Below are 22,268 nucleotides of genomic sequence, written 5' to 3'. Positions count from 1 at the left end.
TCCCTCTTCTTCATGTCTCTTCTACATCAAACATGTGTCCCCTCTTCTTCATGTCTCTTCTTCATCAACATGTGTCCCCTCTTCTCATGTCTCTTCTACATCAACATGTGTCCCCTCTTCTTCATGTCTCTTCTACATCAACATGTGTCCCCTCTTCTTCATGTCTCTTTCTACATCAACATGTGTCCCCTCTTCTCATGTCTCTTCTACATCAACATGTGTCCCCTCTTCTTCATGTCTCTTCTACATCAACATGTGTCCCCTCTTCTTCATGTCTCTTCTTACATCAACATGTGTCCCCTCTTCTTCATGTCTCTTCTACATCAACATGTGTCCCCTCTTCTTCATGTCTCTTCTACATCAACATGTGTCCCCCTCTTCTTCATGTCTCTTCTACATCAACATGTGTCCCCTCTTCTTCATGTCTCTTCTACATCAACATGTGTCCCCTCTTCTTCATGTCTCTTCTACATCAACATGTGTCCCCTCTTCTTCATGTCTCTTCTTACATCAACATGTGTCCCCTCTTCTTCCATGTCTCTTCTACATCAACATGTGTCCCCTCTTCTGCATGTCTCTTCTACATCAACATGTGTCCCCTCTTCTTCATGTCTCGTCTACAATCAACATGTGTCCCCCTCTTCTCCATGTCTCTTCTACAATCAACATGTGTCCCCTCTTTCTTCATGTCATCTGCTACAAATCAACATGTCTATCTACATCAACATGTGTCCCATCTGGCTTACTACATCAACATGTGTCCCCTCTGTGGAAAGAGACTCAGTTTCAGGAACAAAGATTCTCTCTCTTTTGATCCATTTCTATAAAAACCTGTCTGAAAATGAGCTGATCAGATTTTGGCCACTTTATGATGTCATAACGATGTTTTTCGTGTGTAGCCATTAGCCAATCAGCAACCAAGGTAATCCCCCCCCCCCACCTTATCACCTGAATCTCCTCCTAGAGCACCATTGAGTTCTTTGTAACCAAATGTCTCTCAGAGGGGCGTGGGGAGGGGCTCCTTATTTTCATCTAAAGTAACAGACAGAGAATCAGCACTTTGGAAACAGGGCTGAAACAGAGGGGATTATGGGATGCTACATTGATCTGTTATTTGGAGCCAAACACTTCAGAGACATGTGTTGTATATATCTGAGACCAGAGGTCGCGTTAACCGAATATTTTCCGTCTATGACGGATTTTTTTTAACAATGACGGACAAATCTGAAGCAGTCCGTCATTTTGACAGATTAGAACAAACTCGAAACAGCGCCAAAGTGTCCCCGCAGCGAGGCTCCGAGGCTCCGGTGTTATGCCGTGTTATGCATGCCCTCCAAAAAGGAGATAATATCGTTTCCAAACCTAACTGTGCCGTACAAATCATTGAAATGTCTGAGTTTTGGCTTTACGCTGTGCACGCTCCCGCGAGGCATAACACGGCGCATGTGAACTGTCTCTCCACCCCCCCCCCAGCGAAAAAGTCTAGCGCAACCTCTGTCTGAGACCTATTATATATTGAGGAAAAACAGTATAATAGGGGACCTTTAAGTTACTGAGCTGCTGTTTTATTCCGCTGTTATTAAAAAATATATATTGAATTGATTTTGAAACGTTTTCTTGTAAAAATAAACGAGGATGAAGACTCAATCCATTCCCATCCTTTTTGAAAATTAGATTTAGAAATAACCAGCTAAAATAAGAGCCAGTGCTCTGTGGCAGTGTGCATGTGTGTGCACTAAATGAATCAATCATTGCATGTTAGTATCACTGACTGAAGCTATGTTCATTGTTGGAGCTAGACCCATTTTCAAAATAACTAGCCGAAGAGCCATCTGTCTCTGACATTCTTTAATATCTGTTTCCAACCTCTTTCCATTTGTCTTCCTTTATCCCCCACCTCCACCACCATCTCCCCCCCCCCTTGTGGTCTTCCTCCTTCTTCTCTCTGTACCTCCATCCTCTCTATCCCTACCTATGCTCCTCATTTTCAGATGCGAGGAGGAAAGTTGATGATTTCCAACACCAGGAAAAGTGACGCTGGCATGTATGTGTGTGTTGGAACCAACATGGTGGGGGAGAAAGACAGTGACCCTGCTGAGCTGGTGGTGTTCGGTGAGTCTTGTTTCCTGCATCACATTCAACTTGTAAATGCTGCATGGGAAACTAAACAAATGTAAATTATGCTAATCTTATTTGTTATTGCATTACAAATTCTGAAATGTGGGCGGTAAAAAGGATGGTTATTTTTAAGTACAAGGAACCTCATTTAATATGCAAAGATCTGCCATATTTTTACAGTTGAGATTATACAGTAAAGTTATAACATGTATTTAAATAACCGTGTAATTAGTCTAAAGTAGAGTAATTGTATTGTAATTGTATGTCAAGTATTGGACCTTGAATGAATGAAGGACGTTCAATAGGGATGTAATGATATATCGAATATCGCGATATCGCGGTAAATGAATGTCTCAATACCGTCGTGAGAATTTTTTATTTATTTATTTTAAAACCTTTATTTAACCAGGTGGTCCCATTGAGATCATCGATCTCTTTTTCAAGGGAGACCTGTCCAACATGGCAGCAAGTAGGTTAGAACATGAACATAAATCAACAGATAACAATAAAGGACATGGTATTTACAGGGCTACATGTACACACCTAGAGACATTGACAAGTACCAACAGTATATTTATATCTCGCCCTGTCAATAAACCTCACCTTCTTGGCAAACACTGTATTGTTTTTGAAGTGGTGGAGAGACAATGCACATCAGTACCAAGCAAGAGAGTTTGTTCCACAGCAGGGGATTTTGTAAACGCCCAAACATCCCAGCTTCTACCTGGAAATGTGGACATGCTCATATTCCTAAAAGATAACCTTGATGATGCTGAGTGAGTGAGTTAGAGTTGAGTTACTTGAAAAACTAAAGTGAAACTTTATTTATTCTATTGCAGGGTCTGAGTATTATATTGTTGACATTTTAAAATACTACTATCCTACTAAAATGCTGTACGAATCAGATGTATTATTTAATAAAGAAAAAAAAATGTTCTTTCTTTATTTTTCAATATCGCGATAAATATCGTACCGTGGACTTTTTATTGCAAAAGTATCGTCCCGAGAGTTTTTGGTATCGTTACATCCCTAGCGTTTAATGTTACTCTGATGAGAAATGTGTAGTGGTTCTCATTGAAAGCCTCACATTTGCCTCACAGTTTCCTGTCTCCTGAGGGGCTTCACTCCTCAGCTGATGTTGGAGCAGCAGATGGATATTTCCCCCCCACTGCCCTTTGACCTCTCTGATCTTTCCTTCCCTCTTATTCCCTGCTTTGCTCTCAGCAGCATAATCGTTTTCAAAGTGTGTATTGATCCGAGGAAACAGATAGAAGATTGATATTTTATTTTCGGTCTCTCCAAACCCCCTCCGCCGCACCCCCACCCAGATGCTGCTCCTTACACACAGCAGTACATGTTAACCCAGTGTGTTAAACTTCATTTATCAGCGTATGGTTCCTGAAAATGTATGACCTGACGCTGCCCTTATATTTAATATTACTGCCATCTGTGAAATGTGCATGACTATAGCCAGTGCTCATCTGCACTCCTATCTGGAGGCTATGCCAGTTTATAACTGATTATGACCATGATAAGAGCTGACGTGCACATTAGTCTCTCTGGTCTCTGGCGGATTGATTGTCCCATGTGTGTAATCTTGTTCTGGACCGCCATCAGACCTGTAACTGTGATGCAAATCCTCCTTCTTCTTTGATCATGTTAACATGCACTGAAAAAGATGCAATTAAATGTATGTTGTCAACAGATTTCACATAACTGAATTAGGTTAGTTGAAAGCAATAGTATCAAGTTTAAATACAAATATTAGGTTCAACTTAATATTATTGCTTTCCACTAACCTAATACAGTTATATAAAATGTGTTGACATAATATATTTACTTAAAGTCAACCGTACAGTTTTTTCAGTATGTTTCGTTGTGCTGCTCAAAGTTTTACTTTCCTCCATTGAATTCCCTGTGGTCACTTTGTGTTCATCATACAGTATCACGCTGCTGTGATCTCATTACCCTGGAGGGTCAGTCACATTAAAGTTCAGTGCCACAATGTTTCATCACTCCTTCATCCTCTGTCTCATTTCAGAGAGGCCAGTGTTCACTAAGCAGCCGGTGAACCAGGTGGTGTTGGCGGAGGACACGGTGGACTTCTTCTGCGAGGTGCACGGAGACCCCACTCCCACTGTCCGCTGGCGGAAGGAGGAGGGGGAGTTTCCCCGGGGCAGGTACGCAGAACCACACTGTCAGAACCACACTGTCAGAACCACACTGGCATCACTACACCAACACAACATGCGGCTCGTAGGTTATTAATCATTTCACTGATGATATAACAGCTTCTGATGATGGAATCAGTCTGCATGTACAGTATGTGCTGTGCTAAGCAGAGACAAGTTGAACAATTTATAATATGACTTTCAGAGAGTGGATGCATTTTTTGGTCTTGCAAACAAAATAACAAAAACAACTGAAGATGTTTTTTCCCGTTATTGGAGGTGTAATGGACACACATTGAAACAAATCCCAGCTTTCATGGAGCAACCATGATAGTCTTTTATATTTACACTGAACAAGTACAGACACAATCAACCAAATTCTAAGCAACATATTTAGGCAGCTGTGGAACCTGCCGTCACTAATAATGAAAGTAATGAGACTACTGCAAGGTGACACAGTGTCTGTAGTGTGAATCAGACTGTATTACACTCTAATGATCCCTCAGGGGAAACAGGGTCTAATGTTGTTGTCAGCTGGAGTTAGATCTGCCTAAAGCTATACTGTGAGATGTTTCCTGCACTGCATCAACTTTTCTCTCAGTGGACCAAAAATGTTGTTTTCAGAAAAGTGTCTTCTTTCCAGGTTTCAGATACGCAGCGACAACAGTCTGCATCTGACCCAGGTGCGAGGCGAGGACGAGGGCACGTACACCTGCGTATCTGAGAACAGCGTGGGCAAGGCCGAGGCGTCCGGCAGCCTGCAAGTGCACGGTGAGACAAGTGGTGGTGTATTCATCCCTTCATCTTCAATTCACTTTGTTGGGGAAGCATCTATTCCAGCCACAGGGACTGACAGGGGCAGCACAGCATGATACAGCTCAGATAAGTTAAAATAAGATAAGATGGGCGGGGGGTTGGGGGGGCGTTGTGTGTGTCTACAGAAGGTCCAGTTGTGATATTCACTGTACAGTAGCATCAGAAATAAGATTGAAACACAGTAAAGGACAGGCACGAGTTCACACAATGATAATAGGATTACAATATACAGAATGTAAAGTAACAGTAAATATTAAAATCCCAATATTGGAATTGGGTGAAACTGTTGAGATATATAGAGATAAATACATATTGTAAATATAAGGTAAGATAAGATAGTACTTTATTGATCCCAATTTGGGACATTTTTTAAATATATATATATATATATATATATATATATATATGTGCATGTTCAGATAAATACATTACAGAATGCATACGAGTGGATTAGCAGAATATACATCCAAAACGTTTCTTCTTCTCATTGAGTTTAATACAAAGGAACAAGTGCCTTATGTTTCATTTCCATTACCTTGGTAAATGTATTACATAAAGTGTATCTTTCTCAATAATAGAAAGTAAGAAAAGTCTTACTCGGCGTTAACCCTAAGTAAGCCCATTCTGCACTGGCAGAACATGAGATTTGAACACTGAGTATGTAAATGATTTTCACAGATGGACGGTGATGCAATGATGTTTCACAAAACATCTCACCTACCAGCAGGCTCTATTTAACTGTCTTCCCTTTGTTCATTACCATTGTCCAAGATACAAATATGACCCATAGGAAGACAGACATCTTTGACAAGACAGGGAGACATACATTGTGGCTGGCTATAACTCACCTTAGTATGCCACTGGACACATGCTGAAACTGTGAGAGAGAGAGAAAGTGAAGATTAGACTTTAAGTTGATATCTTGTCTGAAATACTCTTCCCTCTGAGAGAGCTGAGATCAAAAAGCATTTTCATAAAGTCTGTTCATGAAGAGAAGCATTCTGAAGAGAATCTGTCATTTGTGATGATAAAAGAGAATTTTAGAGTCTCATTTTGTATCAGTTCATTCTTTTAGCAAGCCCTCCACTGTGTACCCACTCTCTGTCAACGTGTATGCCCACATACTGTATCCACAGCAGACACACATTACTGGTAGGAAGGAGTGATCCCAGCAGCATCTGTTAGACAAACAGAGATTGATTGTGGGTTCCTGCATGCATCTGCAGGATTAGGGAAAATAGAAATACCCAGCCCCCCCCCCCCCCCCCGGTCAATCAGACCACCAGCTCGTATCTTCACCTGTGTGCACATTCAGCTCATCACCCCTCCTGCAGCTCCACTGCTTCTTTCTTTTGGGAACACTTCATTAAATATCAGACAGTTTCCCTGCAGTCCACTCTCACTGAGAGACTTTACATTCTGTCAGCGATCCCATCATCGCATACTCACTCGTCCTTCTCTGCCTCTTTTCTTTTCCAACCCTTTCTGCATCACTCCATCTCAGTCGGCCCATCCTGTGAGTATTCCATTTCATCCCATCTAACTATTTAATGCAATAAAAAGTACTGCATAAAACCTTTAATATCCTTCACATTGTGAAATGTATTCAAAGTGTATCAAAAGGCTGCAGTCATGTACTGATGAATCACACATGGTGCCTCTACACTTTGGATGTAGCACCAGGCTGTGTGGCCATGAGATCCTCACTCAGTGTTGTTGTGTTCTGAAAAGAATCAATGTCTTCAAAGCTCTGAATCAAAAGCTTCCTTTGTGAAATACCAGAGCCACAAATGTTGATATGTTTACCATTGATGCTAAATAGAAGCTTTTCATTGGCATTCCTTGAGGAGAAATGTGTTTTTGGAGAAAAGTGTCAGATGAATAAAGAGCTTAGGGAGGGTATTGTACATAAACCAAGAGGAGTGTGTGTGTTTGGACAAAGTGTTGTCTTTGTGTTTCTCTGTGGGTTTCAACTCTTAACTGTACATTTATATCTCTAATAATTCATATTTTTAACCTTTTTAAGATTGAACACACAGTGAGGGCCTCACCAGAGAAATATCTTTCAGACAAATACAAGTTGTGAATACCCACAATGGTCCTCACTACATGACATCAACGTATGTTATAGTATGGATTCTTACCTCTGATAATGAATTAGAGATTGTCCTTGATACTTTGTGACCCTGTTGTTGGTATCTTTCCATATGCTGTCCTCTGCTAGAACCAAGGAAAGGCCATTTCAGGGCGTACCATTAAACACAATGACTGGACTTTCAATTCACCATACCTAAGTAATAGAATATCTGTATTCAGCCTAGAGAAAGGGGAATTGTTCTAATACAAATCAGTGAAAATAATTCCCAAAAAGCTTTTCCTTTTCTTCTGTCACACCTTTTTCCTAAAGCCCATATCCCTCATAAAGCTATATGTGTGTAAATTAATCTCACATGAGTTCCATGTTGCCTTTAGAAATGTGCTTGTTCGATCACTCCCACAGCAAATCTTTGGGATTGCTTATTCAAATCAAAACCCTGAACATGACTTAATTTGTATTCTGAGTCATGGAATGGAATGAAGAAGCAAGAATACAGAAGGGGGAAAACAATATGGTAAAAAAACAACTGCAGGTTGTACCAATCTGATCCATGAATGCTTAACATATTGACATTAGGCATGATGTCCTTGCTTCAGAATGTCACGTGAGTGCATTGCAGATAACAGTACTGCTTCTCTTAATGCTGCACCAGCCCTTTAATCCAGATATTGATGCTCGATAGATGGAGAGAAATTCTTGGCACTAAGGTCCCCCTCAAAATTAAATAAAAACATATATGAATTATGGTACAGCTAAAAAAAAGTGTGTGTATTAGGGATGTGCATCTCCATCACTGAGGCCGATGGATGCGCATCTCGATACGTTGCCACGATACGATACATTAACGATACATTTGAAACACCAGGCGATGCGATACGATACGATTCACCCATGTTGCGATACAGTTCGATACGATTTGATTCAACATTATGTGATTTGGTGCGATACGATGCGATTCAACACGATGCAAAAATAATGATACTTCAATATGGTACGACAGAGGATTTTTGTTTTATTCCTTATATGCAGCAAATCATACATTAACAAAAAAGTGCTTTACATATTTGGTTCTGCACATCCCATCATGCCGTTTATTTGTTTTACCTTTAAAAGCTCTCCAGAGTACAATTCTATAACACCTCACAGTCCACATCCAACAATGTAAGGATGCATTGCTCATGATTAACAATGTGATAATAACAGCTACCATAGTGCAATGCCCATACAGCTGCCAGCCTGATGTGCTTAACACTCATTCATAGGCTAACTCACCAGTGAGCAGAAAGCAGTGGGTTCTATATGAACAATAAAGAATACAAATAACCTTTCACAAACAGGTATTTCATAACTGCTTACAGTAAGGAAGACATTTAAACTATTATTGGCAGTCACAGGCTGCTGTAAACTAAACACCACTCTCTCTGACAGAACACCTCACTGAGTGATTTAACTCATATGTCTAGCTTTCAGGTTTATCTTTTCAGCCGCAGACCCCATGTCGCCTCTTTATGTGCGTCGCTAAGTTCCTCGTACTACTTGTGTACTTTAAAGCGGCTCGGTATCGTTAACAATTTGCGAGCGATTTTTCAAGTTGACCGTCTGTAGTATATAGTGCCGCGCACATATACCATCAGGACGTTACTGATGGGGTGCGGCTGCGGAGTGATACTGTGTGTATGCAAGCCTGCATCTAGGACGGATCTATGTATCATGGCTGTAGACCTGTTAAGTAATAAAGATACCTCATACAAAGGTCTACGGATACCTTATTACTCTCCATGACCTGCGGTCAACTATATAGCATAAAGGACTATTACACCGTCTTTCTTGAACAATCCGAAGTGTTGCCAAACGTTTGATTTGTAGGCAGGGGCGGATCTAGACAAATATTGATGGGGTGGCAAGAGGGTGGCAGGAGATTTTGAGGGGTGGCATCCCCTGACAGAAGTATATGCTTATTTAAATCGCAATCATATCAATCAATTAGGGGTGTAACGGTACACGTACCAGTACTGAAATTATTCGGCACGGGCCCTTCGGTTCGGTACACATGTGTACCGAACGAATATAGCGTTAAACGTAAAAAATTGAGAACATGAACAACTTTCTGGAAGTAATCTCAGGTATATATCATAGAGCGACCAAGTCATTTCATTGGACGAGAGGCATACTATGAGAGCTGGTCACAGGGATGCGTTCAAATGTAGTCAGTAATTTGAGGAAATGGCGAACGCAGATAAAGTTGAGCTGAAAATCCTCCAGCATCATTGAAGTCTCCGGTTTGGGAACGTTTTGGTTTCGCAGTTACGTACAAGGATGACGGACAAAGACAGGTGGACCGAACCAAAGCTGTTTTTTCGGCATTGTTCAACTAACATTGGTTACGCGGCTGGCAATACATCACACTCATTTAAAAGGCATCACCCGAATGTGAATATCACCGGTACCAAAAGAAAAAAGACTGAAGTGCAAACCCAACTCCCACTAGCATGTAAGCCTCCACCACTCGCAGAAAGTTCAGACCGAACCAAAGCTATTACAAACGCCAAATATCCTTATGTTGCCATGTTAGCAAAGCGCTACCTGGCTGTATCTGCTGCCACTGTCCCTAGAGAGGGTGTTCTCCACAGCAGGAGACATTGTTAGTGCCAGCAGCTCTGCCATTTCAGCAAGCAATGTGGACAAGTTCATCTTTCTTTAAACAACATGAGAATACAATGACAAGCAAGTCCTAATGTCAAGCTGGCTGCTTAGGTGCTAGTACAGTTCAAATACAGATTATTTCAGTTCATCGAAATGCTGCACCTTAATGTTTATTTTACTATATGTTGTATTTATTTGAATCCATTAGTCACAGTTTAACACAAATTAAAAAAATGTTTTTAATGTTTTGTGATAATTTTTTCTGCTGTACCGAAAACGTACCGAACCGAACCGTGACCTAAAAACGAGGTACGTACCGAACCGAAATGTTTGTGAACCGTTACACCCCTACAATCAATGTTAACTTGGAAAGCCACAATATTAATATTTTAACTCAATCACATAGGGGATATTATTGTGGCACATCAGTAAAGCCTTACATACAAGGTGGCAGACGTAATTTAATGAATTTTAACTGAACAATAACTGAATGAGTTTGTTTCACTCTTAGACCAGCAGGGGTACCAAATCTATGCAGACTGCTGCAATAAGTACATTAATTAACTGTCTCATCGATGTTTGTCTGAATGAATATGATACTATTAACAATCATATTGTTCCTATCAGCTGTTAGGAACAAATTAAATCTATTATTATTATTATTTATTAACAGTGTTAATAAATAATAATAATAGATTTAATTTGTTAGCGTTTTTACAGGTGCTCAAAGACGCTTTACAGATATAGTGAAGAACTGTTATGATTCACATATTCATTTATCATTGAATAAACTATATTTTTTGGAGGAGTTAATGATGAATTTTCATCAAGATGCTTGCTCACTCTCCTTCAAATTTGAAAAACAAGTAATTATATCATTATTGATATACAGTTACAACCTTGACTTTACATCAGAAAGAACAAACATTAAAGAAGTGACTAACTGCATCAGTTAGGGTTACAAAACGTGTATTCAGCTAAAACATCGCTGCAGTTATGATCCAGTGGAAGGTCCTTACCTACTGGCCTAGTTAAATCAAAGTGGTTACTTTCTGTTGGCTGGGCAGTGTAGTTTTACACACGTCTTATTTTACTTTCTCAGGACTTAAAACTGTTTTTTGGGGGCAGACCCCCTCAAAGAAAAAAATATATACACGCATACAAGGTCATCATCTTAACAGTTTGTTATTCTCATCGAGTCATCCGTGAGCAGAGCATCAAGTTGGCATGTCTATTACAGCTGAATGCGGCGATTACTATTTTGTTCAGCAAAACGCCTCACAAACTTATTAAGATCAACAGCTGTATTGCGTTTTGATTCAATGCTGAGTTCAGCCAAACTGACAGTCTCTTCTCTGTCATTGTAGACCGCAACTACCTCATTCCTTCAGTGCTTGGTTCCGAAAGGCTTCTCGTTTTGCGCCGTCCCCCCGTTCAAGTGAATTCGCCACCAATCATATTTCCACTCTCGCGCCAGGACCGGGGGAGGGGTTACATGACGTGCATCTTGTGCTGCATTCACTTGCACTCGGACATTAGAGACTTTCTCTCATAAATGTCCGATGAGCCACAACTTTTCTTTCAAAACCAGTGGCGAGCCGTGACTTTTATACCTAGGCCCTCTGACCCCCCTTCCCTCGAAAAAAAAGGAAGAGATATTACGTCACAGCGTATACTTCAGGAGAATATCAAAACAGCGGCCCGGGGTGCAAATAGCATCAATGACAGCGACCCTCTACCACACAAAACAACACCATTTATATAAACACCTATCATGACAGGCTCCCTTACTTACAGCCAAGTAACAATTGCAAATGAATTAAGTCGGCACAGCGGCCCACATTGAAAATGACTTAGGCCTACCTTTGATGATCAAATCACTTAAACACAAAGTCCATCCTCCTGTCCTTTTGGATGAAGCACTTGATGGCGGGTCATGCAGCTGATCCTATGCCACTCCAGTTTATCATTGTAACTCAATCTTGAAAATGACTCGGTTAATAATTTCGCAACGATGTCATCACTATCACTGAAGTGAGCCATCATGAACGAACTTATGCTAATTATAAATATATCGATCATAAATCTATCGTTTAGATTTATGATTCAAAAATAATAAAAGTAGGGTAGACATGTGGATATTATCCGGCTGAACAAAACGTGCATTTATCTAACAGGTTCGTTTTCCACAGACCTTATTTCGAGCTATTTTCCAAAATCCTATGGAGAAATCCCACTTGCTTTCTGTCGAGGGAATACGAGCGAAGCTTACTTCCGGGTTATAGGACGCGTCACTGCACCACTTGCATAGACCTCACAGCGGGCGGAACTTGTCATAAAGTCCGCGAAAATAAAGCCCGCCCATTTAGAGGGAAGATATGATTGGTCAATTGTACTGTCATTTGACATTACTCTCATTGAGTTACTATAGCGGGCCCTCTGTGAATGTAGAGAGGGACCAACAAGCTCTCCCGTCTTCACATAACTCGCAGAGACGGCATTTAACCCTTCACATTCCAACAGAAACTGAACAGGCAGATTCGAAGGATTTATTTCTTTGGAAATATTATTTTAAATACAATTAAATCGAGTTATTTTGGTAAAACTAATGAAAAATGTAACAACAACATATACATTTTTTTTTTTTTTTTAATGTTTTCAAATATTATTTTTTAGAATATCTTAGGCCCTCACAGAGGGCCTAGAGGGCCCTGACGGCTCGCCACTGTTCAAAACAAAGATGCCAACTGGGGTGGCAGCTGGGGTGGCAAGGCTATTGTTTAGGGTGGCATTTGCCACCCCATGCCACCCCATGCCACCCCGGTAGATCCGCCCCTGTTTGTAGGTATTTTTCGGTGCGCTGTGTTTCTCTTTCTCATCAACTTCCGTGTGTGTTGATAACTGAGACTCTCGGCCTCCGTAGTGGCAAAGCAAATATCAAAGATCGTCTCTGCTGAGCGTTGACAAGATGAGGGGATTTTATATGAATGAATCGGTTTTTTACCGATGCAAAGACGCTACGCAATCGATGCATCGCGAGTTCAACCCGGTTCAACCCAAACTGTAGCCGATGTGCACTCTTTCAACCGGTGCACTCGCATCTTGAACGTTTATGCCGGTGAATCTTAACATCTCTAGTGTGTATGTATCTCAGCATCAGAGAGAGTTATATCAAAGTATCAAGCTGAAGACTCATTTATCAGCAGCAGTGTGTGTGTGTGTGTGTGTGTGTGTGTGTGTGTGTGTGTGTGTGTGTGTGTGTGTGTGTGTGTGTGTGTGTGTGTGTGTGTGTGTGTGTGTGTGTGTGTGTGTGTGTGTGTGTGTGTGTGTGTGTGTGTGTGTGTGTGTGTGTGTGTGTGTGTGACAGGCAGTCTGCGTCAGCGTGGGACTGTGACAGCTGCCTGTCACATCCAGGCCCCAAAGGAACTCCTGCTGGGAGTGTGTGTGTGTGTATTTGTGTTCCCCTGTGTGTGATGGCCTCAGTATGTTGTTGCAAATCACAGGTCGAGAGTGTGTTTGGGGGGGGGGTAAGATGCTTTGCTTGTAAGCACTTTGCCTGCCTTTGCTGAACAACACACAACAGCGTGTTCATACAACAGCAGTGGAACAAACCACACTGTGATCCGTCTTACTGCAGCTCAGTGTGTGTGCTGTGTTTACTTTGAGGCTATCTAACATGAATTAACTCCTAAAGCTGGGATCAGCCAAGGCAATCATTTCAAAATCAAACAACTCTGCGAAACCTTCAATCACTTTCAATGTTTGTAGCAACTGTGGTGCAGATAGGAATCCAGACTCTAACTTTGTTGCTACATAAAAAACCTAAAGAACACAAAACCTATTTTTGTAGGGCACCAGTATGTACGGAACAGTACTTCCTGCAATAACACTCAGCTAGAGGACTTGGTGTAAGTTGTTGTTAAAGGGGCCCTATTCTGCTTTAGGGGTTCTCCCTCTCCTGTAGTGTTCTAGAGGTTTCAGTGCATGTGAATGGTCTGCAAAGGCTAAAATCCCTGTGTCCCCCCCCTGCCTGAAACACCTCCATTTGACTCCGTCCGATGCCTTGCTCAAGATAGGTCGTCTGAATTGAAAAGTCCAGAAACATGATTTCTGGGTCTTCTAGCGTTTCACATTTCAGTTTCTCGCTGTTTGCTGAGCTTGATAACATCTACAGGCTTCTCCATAGATGTTATTACACCTCATCATAACAATGACTGCTCTGTCTTCCTTCTCATGTTGGATGTCAGAAAACACCGTGGAGTCTGGCAGGTCTTTTCGTCAAGTTGCAAATACCACAATCACATAATCTGTTTCCTGAAGAGACTTTTTTACATCCCATGTTAAAAAGTTATTCCAACCCTCACCACCTTTTATAACCTTTTCCTCAAACACCAATCATAAATGGCATATTCAAAAAGTAAGGACCAGCCCTAGGTCTTAATCTTTCAGGATTTAAGAGACTCTTCATCACACAGAAACACTCACACACTTCACAGAGAGAACACTTCACCCTCAGACCAGACTCTCCTCCTTCAGTCTGTTCTTATCAGGTTGTGTAAATGTAACTTGCATTCCTTGTTTATTGTTGCTTCCTCTTGGCATGTTAGCCTAGTTATGTGTTCTCAGCTCCGGCAATACCCACCACATGAAATACATCTCCAGGCTCCTCGAAACTCTTATCTCAAGTTTCATTCTTAATTTAGACATTTCCCATTTTACCTCCCTGAAACTGCCTCTCGCTGTTATCAGTTTATGTGCCATTATTTCCACAGACCCGGTTATATATTTCATAGAACTGGAAAATGAAGGTGCCATGGTGTTTGATGAGCAGTGACAGTCTTTCTCTCTTTTCTAAGGGCAGAGCTAGCAGCCTACAATATTAAATGACTACATGATGAGCAAATAGCATCAATGACATGCAGCCATTGTTGTCATGCTCTGCTACGATCCATCTCCCTGTCCCCCTCCCATGTGAGGATGCTAATGTTCCTCCCTGCCCTAAATCTAAAGCTCAGTGTCGCGTCGAGTGCACCCATTATTGCTAATTATTTATTACAGCCTCGGGCGGTATGCCAGCCTGCCTCCTCAAATCAAACAGTGTTTTTCTCCAGACAGGGCTGCGCAGCAGACACTGCATTTTAATATACTGAATATTCCGGGCTGTATTTGGGTCAAAGTGTGGCGTTGTGTCTGGTGACGGAACATGTTCAGGTGTTGACATGTTTGTCAAACAGCACAGTGTCGGTTCTCCTGTGTTCATCACATTTGAGTCGCATTACATAAGAAGTGTGTATACACTGCAGTTCCTTCATATTTCAGGACTTGCATCACACAGGAAGAACCTTGAGGTAGCCAGGAAGTCAAGGGTTTCAGTGACGCTGTCCCATAATGCACTCTGTGGTTCACATCCGAAACGGGGGGGGGGGATATGTTTGACCTTTAGGCAAGGCAAGGCAAGGCAAGGCAAGGCAAGGCAAGGCAAGGCAAGGCAAGGCAAGGCAAGGCAAGGCAAGGCAAGGTAAGGCAAGTTTTTTTATATAGCACTTTTCAACACAAGGCAATTCAAAGTGCTTTACAAAAAATGAAAGAGATTAAGAAAATGGCATTTAAAATCAGTCATTAAAAAGAAAAGCTAATAAAATAAACATTAAAAGAAAAAAATACATGGCAGTCAATTAAACATTAAAAGAAAAAAGTACATGGATAAAAGTTACAGTGCAGTCTAAGATATGAATAGTTCAATTAAAAGCAGCGACAAAAAGAAAAGTCTTCAGCCTGGATTTAAAAGTAGTCAGAGTTGCAGCAAACCTGCAGGTTTCTGGGAGTTTGTTCCAGATATTTGGAGCATAATAACTGAACGCTGCTTTACCATGTTTAGTTCTGACTCTGGGGACAGAAAGCTGACCAGTCCCTGAAGACCTGAGAGATCTGGATGGTTCATCATTTAGCAGGAGGTCAGAAATGTATTTTGGGCCTAAACCATTCAGTGCTTTATAAACCAGCAGCAGTATTTTGAAATCTATTCTTTGACACACAGGAAGCCAGTGTAAAGACTTCAGAACAGGAGTGATGTGATCCACTTTCTTAGTGTTAGTGAGGACTCGAGCAGCAGCGTTCTGAATCAGCTGCAGCTTTCTAATAGATTTTTTAGTGAGACCTGTGAAGACACCATTGCAGTAGTCGAGTCTACTGAAGATAAAAGCATGGACAAGTTTTTCCAAATCCTGCTGTGACATTAGTCTTTTAATCCTAGATATATTCTTTAGGTGATAGTAGGCTGATTTAGTAACTGTTTTAATGTGACTGTTGAAACTCAGGGCGTTAGGGCTACTTGGGGGCTGCCTCATTAGCCGCGTTCACACCGCAGGACTTGCGTTACTTTAGTGCCGGCACTAAAGTACCACGGCACTGAATCCGCCAGGGGGCTAGTGCCATAGCCGCATTCACACCGCAGGACTTTCCCTGAGGCAAGATTACGCTGACGTCACTTCGTCTTCTTCTTCTCTGGGTTTACTGGCAGGCCGCAAAACCACTTCACGGCGAGTAAAAAAAAAAAACGACAGAAGAAGAACTACACGGGGGAGGGGGTATAAAGCCCACCCGCTGTATGAGGCGTTTGTTTACTTTCCGACCTCAGACATGATGGAGTTCATAAGGGTAATTTACAAATAAAATACCCCATTATAACAATGGACTTTATCTTTATGTATTTATTATATATTACCCCCTCAGGCTGATTTTGGAAAAGGACATTAACCCTTGTTTGGTGTTTATCCCTTATTTATCTAAAACAAATGACATGATAAATGACTTGTGTTTATGTGTGTAAGACTTGTGTTTCTGCCCGTGCCATTGCTGCACAAGGTTGCAACATTGTAGATACATTCAACCACCGACACCTGTCTGCTCTCACATTCTTCTATTCTGCACATTTGGGGTGGGACACAATAAATAAAGCTTCGCCAGTTTGTTTGTTTCATTGCACATAACAATAACGGCATCACGCTGTTCCAGGTGTGTAAATTGACGTAAATTGAAGTTAAATAAAAGTGTGAAATGTAAAATAAAGTGTAGTTTCAAAACAATGTAACAGTGGCAATATATATAGCAGCAGACACACCTTAGTGCAAGTTAGGTGTCAGTATTACAAAACAGTGGCAATATATATATATATATAATAACAATAGAAAATCGTTACCACTCTTATTATTGTGGTCTTTAATTTTTTTATAGTCCTGCCTGAGTTTCTTTATTTTTACCCGGCATCCGTGTGCACTGTGCACGATTCCCAGCTCAAGTAGCTTTTGCGAACATCGCTCAAAACATTTAGAGTTGGGAACTGCTTTCTGTAGAAGCTGCTGCATCCCGTCCTCGGAGTAAATTGCCAGAAGCGCCGACACTTCCTCATCATTCCACCGCTCCGGTGTTGTACGTGTAGTCATGCTTTAAAGTACAAAAAACCTACTCGCTCAGGTGTGGATGTGGTTTTGTAGCGAGGAAAAAAATGGCTGCCTAACAAAACAAATTCAGAGTCTAACGGGGCGTGGTTTGCAATTCGCCCAGCCAATAGAAATAGAATAGAAATTGGCACTCTTTTATCACCAGGTTCGTACCACCTCTCTAGCAGGGACTGAAAATGGCCAAAAGAGTTCCAAAAGAGTTCCCGGCACTGAGTAGTCCCGGCGGTGTGAACGCGACATTATTGGTACTAACGGAACTAAAGAACCAAAGTACTAGGGAAAGTCCTGCGGTGTGAATGCGCCTTTTGATCCCAGAACATGACCCTGCCCATCTCGGCCCAGGAACCCTTAGCTGTGAATTATCCTGAGGCTGACACATGGAGCACCCCCCCACCCCCCGCTGTGTAGAGGGAGCCAGTGGAAGTAGTCTCAAGCGGCGCACTTCCCATAACAGGGAATCAAATGTGTATGCAGGTCATGAAATGAAGCTGGTTCCTGATCTTTTGTGAGTTACTACAGGAAGCAGGGTGATATTGGGCAGTCAGGGATTCTCAAACCACACCCTGCCCCAAGGTTTAAGAATCAGAATGCCTTTATTAGTCCAAGCTAGTACAGCAAAAGTGGCATAGCAAGTCAAAAAGGCATGCAATAATAAAGAAAAACACACGTTGGTAATACAATTAATATAAAGACAACTAGGTACACAACCATGCCAAAGAAATGAGTGTCAGTAATTTAAGTAAAAGTGACATAAATAGCATATTAAAGTATTTCAACCTTAAAAAGTGTTGGGACATTTATAAAAACATGTATTTTTTACATAAAGGTGAATATAGCATTTCACTGAACAACCCTTCTCACTCATCTGCTTTTGGCCTTTTTTGATTGAACACTTTACTTCTGTCTGTTTATCCTGATTCCCCTGCTGCGTTTCCCCCTTTAAGAATCAATTCATCTCACAGCCGATAAGACAATTGATCTCTTTTGAGCTAATCAAGCGTTTTCAACTATAATTGCTTCCGGTGGATCCATTGAACCAGAGTTATGTTCCGTTTGATCTCAACACAACATACCTGTCGTTTCTTACTGTTCATTTTGTATAGTTTGGGAGGGTCTTCCACCTCTCTGACTTTCTCTTTCTCTGGTTTCTCTGAATGCTAATTGAGACGGAGAATGAAAGAGCAGCCGGAGATCAGGTGGGAAGATGAGAAATCAATTAGGACTGGTGGAGGGCATCATTATGCATCCTCCCCCTCTGTGGATGAAGGCCTGTCACTTTCAACACAATCAATCAAAGGTGTGTGTGTGTGTGTGTGTGTGTGTGTGTGTGTGTGTGTGTGTGTGTGTGTGTGTGTGTGTGTGTGTGTGTGTGTGTGTGTGTGTGTGTGTGTGTGTGTGTGTGTGTGTGTGTGTGTGTGTGTGTGTGTGTGTGTGTGTGTGACCGACCTCCCCTCCTGCCCTCTATCAATAGCCGCTTTCACACCGCAGGACTTGCCGTACTTTAGTGCCGGCACTACGGTACCACGGCACTGAATCCGCCAGGGGGCTAGTGCCAATCGCATTCACACCGCAGTACTTTCCCTGAGGCAAAATTACGTTGACTTCACTTCGTCTTCTTCTTCTCTGGGTTTACTGGCAGGCCGCAAAACCACTTCACGGCGAGTAAAAAAAAAAAACGACAGAAGAAGAACTACACGGGGGAGGGGGTATAAAGCCCACCCGCTGTATGAGGCGTTTGTTTACTTTCCGACCTCAGACATGATGGAGTTCATAAGGGTAATTTACAAATAAAATACCCCATTATAACAATGGACTTTATCTTTATGTATTTATTATATATTACCCCCTCAGGCTGATTTTGGAAAAGGACATTAACCCTTGTTTGGTGTTTATCCCTTATTTATCTAAAACAAATGACATGATAAATGACTTGTGTTTATGTGTGTAAGACTTGTGTTTCTGCCCGTGCCATTGCTGCACAAGGTTGCAACATTGTAGATACATTAAACCACCGACACCTGTCTGCTCTCACATTCTTCTATTCTGCACATTTGGGGTGGGACACAATAAATAAAGCTTCGCCAGTTTGTTTGTTTTATTGCACATAACAATAACGGCATCACGCTGTTCCAGGTGTGTCGTATGCATGTACATTGAAGTTAAATAAAAGTGTGAAATGTCAAATAAAGTAAGTAGTTTCAAAACAATGTAACAGTGGCAATATATATAGCAGCAGACACACCTTAGTGCAAGTTAGGTGTCAGTATTACAAAACAGTGGCAATATATGTATTAACAATAGAAAATCGTTACCACTCTTATTATTGTGGTCTTTAATTTTGTTATAGTCCTGCCTGAGTTTCTTTATTTTTACCCGGCATCCGTGTGCACTGTGCACGGTTCCCAGCTCAAGTAGCTTTTGCGAACATCGCTCAAAACATTTGGAGTTGGGAACTGCTTTCTGTAGAAGCTGCTGCATCCCGTCCTCAGAGTAAATTGCCAGAAGCGCCGACACTTCCTCATCATTCCACCGCTCCGGTGTTGTAGTACGTGTGGTCATAACTGCTTTAAAGTACAAAAAACCTACTCGCTCAGGTGTGGATGTGGTTTTGTAGCGAGGAAAAAAATGGCTGCCTAACAAAACAAAATCAGAGTCTAATGGGGCGTGGTTTGCAATTCGCCCAGCCAATAGAAATAGAATATAAATTGGCACTCTTTTATCACCAGGTTCGTACCACCTCTCTAGCAGGGACTGGAAATGGCCAAAAGAGTTCCCGGCACTGAGTAGTCCCGGCGGTGTGAACGCAACATTATTGGTACTAATGGAACTAAAGAACCAAAGTACCAGGGAAAGTCCTGCGGTGTGAATGCGGCTTATGCTTAAATACATCTGATTGGTTGCTGCCTGGGATCATAAAGGTGACCCTCACCATTAGCGTCTTCAGTGGGTACCATCATTCAGAGCCTAGCAGAGTGAGGTCATAGATGATCTGGGTTGTAGCCCCAGCCTCCAGAGACAGCCTTTTTACGCCAAATAGTTTTTGTTTCTTCAGAGCTCCAGATTGGACACGCTGAGTGTTGTTTGTTGACTTATTATGTTAAAAACATATCCATAATGTAACAATTTCCAAATGCAACTGGGTTTCTCTTACCAGTTGTGTCCCCTCGTCAGTGCTCCGTCTGTCTCTTGTTATCTTGTGCAGTTAGCAGCTCATCTTCACACGTGTCTTTAACTTGCTATATGTTTTCAAATATTTTAAACTAGTTCGGAGAGATAGAACATTTTTTGAAACTTAGAGCATTACAGTAAATGTTTCAGAAATGACATTCAGCCCTGCAAGGGTCCCATACTTCCTGAACCGCGTGTGACCTCTGTTTTGCACCTCGAGGAACTTCTTGTTGTCCCTGGTTTCTCTGATCTCAGAGTCTCTCCCACTCATAAGTGGGAACAACACCGCTCCAACGGTACTCATTTTATAGTAAAAGAGAAACTTAAAATGTAGTTAGTGCTTTATTGCAGTATATTTGTTTCTGTTCGGAGGAATATACCTGTTTGTATCCGTGTTGATTATCTTTCACTATCAAGCTACATTTTTTTAAACAAACCGTTCACAGCCATAACACACTTTATGCAACTGTGTGATGGACAGTGTTTCAATAATAATGCTGTATCCTCATTTATTAAGTTGACTATGCCCTAATAGTAATCTCTGTCTGTTCTCTGTGTTGCAGTGCCCCCTCAGATTGTGGTTCGGCCCCGGGACCAGATCACAGCTCCAGGTCGCACCGTAACCTTCCTCTGCGGCACCAAAGGAAACCCTCCGCCAGCCGTGTTCTGGCAGAAAGAAGGCAGCCAGGTGAGACCCCTCCTCATCACAGAACTCACGACACAAACAGTCCACAACACAGGAATATACTAGGTCTATATTATATGTTTTACTTTAATGGATTAGATTCAGGTTTTCCATTTGTGTTTTCACAGTGTAGTAAATAATAACCCTTGTGGGGTTTTTAACCTAACTTCACCAACGTGATCAAGAGACGACAGTCACCCCTCGTATGAAGCTTCAGAAAACACATTATTATAAACAGTCCAGCCTTACATCTGGTGTCACACACATCCAACGTTAGACACAAGCCTACTCTTTTAGATGTATCTCTGGTTGCAAATATATCCAAGTAACCACCTCCCGGTTCTGATGTGAAGTATATCAAGTTTGCATCGGACAACAACACATTTCAGAACCAGTTCAGATCGATTTTAAAAGCTAAATGTTCAATTCAGGCGAGGTGCTCCCTTTGCACTGCAATGTGAAGTAATGACAAATGAATGAACAATTATCATATACACAATATTTCTATCATGATAATATTTGAATTGAGACACTTTTTGTTCAGCTTCTGGAGTGCAGTTCAATGTCATCACTGACAAAGAATTCATAACAATGTTCATAAATAGAAACTGCATTGTTCTTCAAAACTCTGATTCCTGATAGTATGGCAAATGTATATGACTTCTAAAAGACTTTATATTCATCAAAAGTCAAAAAGTATTAAGTTATTTCATAAGATTTGTGAAGGTATTTCCAATCAGATAAGCCTGAATGAGATCATTGTGAAACTAACACAGAACAATGATATTAATACACATTAATAAAAACAGTAGCCACTAGTTTAGTCTAGTTTTCAGCACATCCCGCTCTTTGCAGAGGACTGCATCTCTCTCACTTTTATATTCTTCTCTATGATCCTTTTTTATATCAGTGTCAGGGTGACTCACACACACAACCACACACTCACACACACCTCATTTTCCCATCATCCACACAGGGTATTACTCACCAAACAGAGGGACTGTGTGTGTGTGTGTGTGTGTGTGTGTGTGTGTGTGTGTGTGTGTGTGTGTGTGTGTGTGTGTGTGTGTGTGTGGTGTGTGTGTGTGTGTGTGTGTGTGTGTGTGGTG

The 22,268-nt window shown here is 41.4% G+C and overlaps 1 protein-coding gene across 1 annotated transcript in view; it reads left to right on the top strand.

Annotated features, from left to right (window-relative positions):
- The window catches only part of robo3 (roundabout, axon guidance receptor, homolog 3 (Drosophila)), a gene marked incomplete in the record, with an annotated part of 138,740 nt that overhangs the window by 72,877 nt on the left and 43,595 nt on the right, over positions 1–22,268 (top strand). Inside the window, 5 exon segments of the mRNA XM_034232726.1 lie at positions 1,992–2,112; positions 4,160–4,298; positions 4,933–5,060; positions 6,610–6,621; positions 21,038–21,162. Of these exon segments, the coding sequence (XP_034088617.1) occupies positions 1,992–2,112; positions 4,160–4,298; positions 4,933–5,060; positions 6,610–6,621; positions 21,038–21,162 (525 nt within the window).

The sequence above is a fragment of the Gymnodraco acuticeps genome, unplaced genomic scaffold (assembly GCF_902827175.1).
Source record: "Gymnodraco acuticeps unplaced genomic scaffold, fGymAcu1.1, whole genome shotgun sequence".
In the NCBI taxonomy this organism is placed as follows: Eukaryota; Metazoa; Chordata; class Actinopteri; order Perciformes; family Bathydraconidae; genus Gymnodraco; species Gymnodraco acuticeps.
This window is presented reverse-complemented; position numbering and strand designations above follow the sequence as displayed.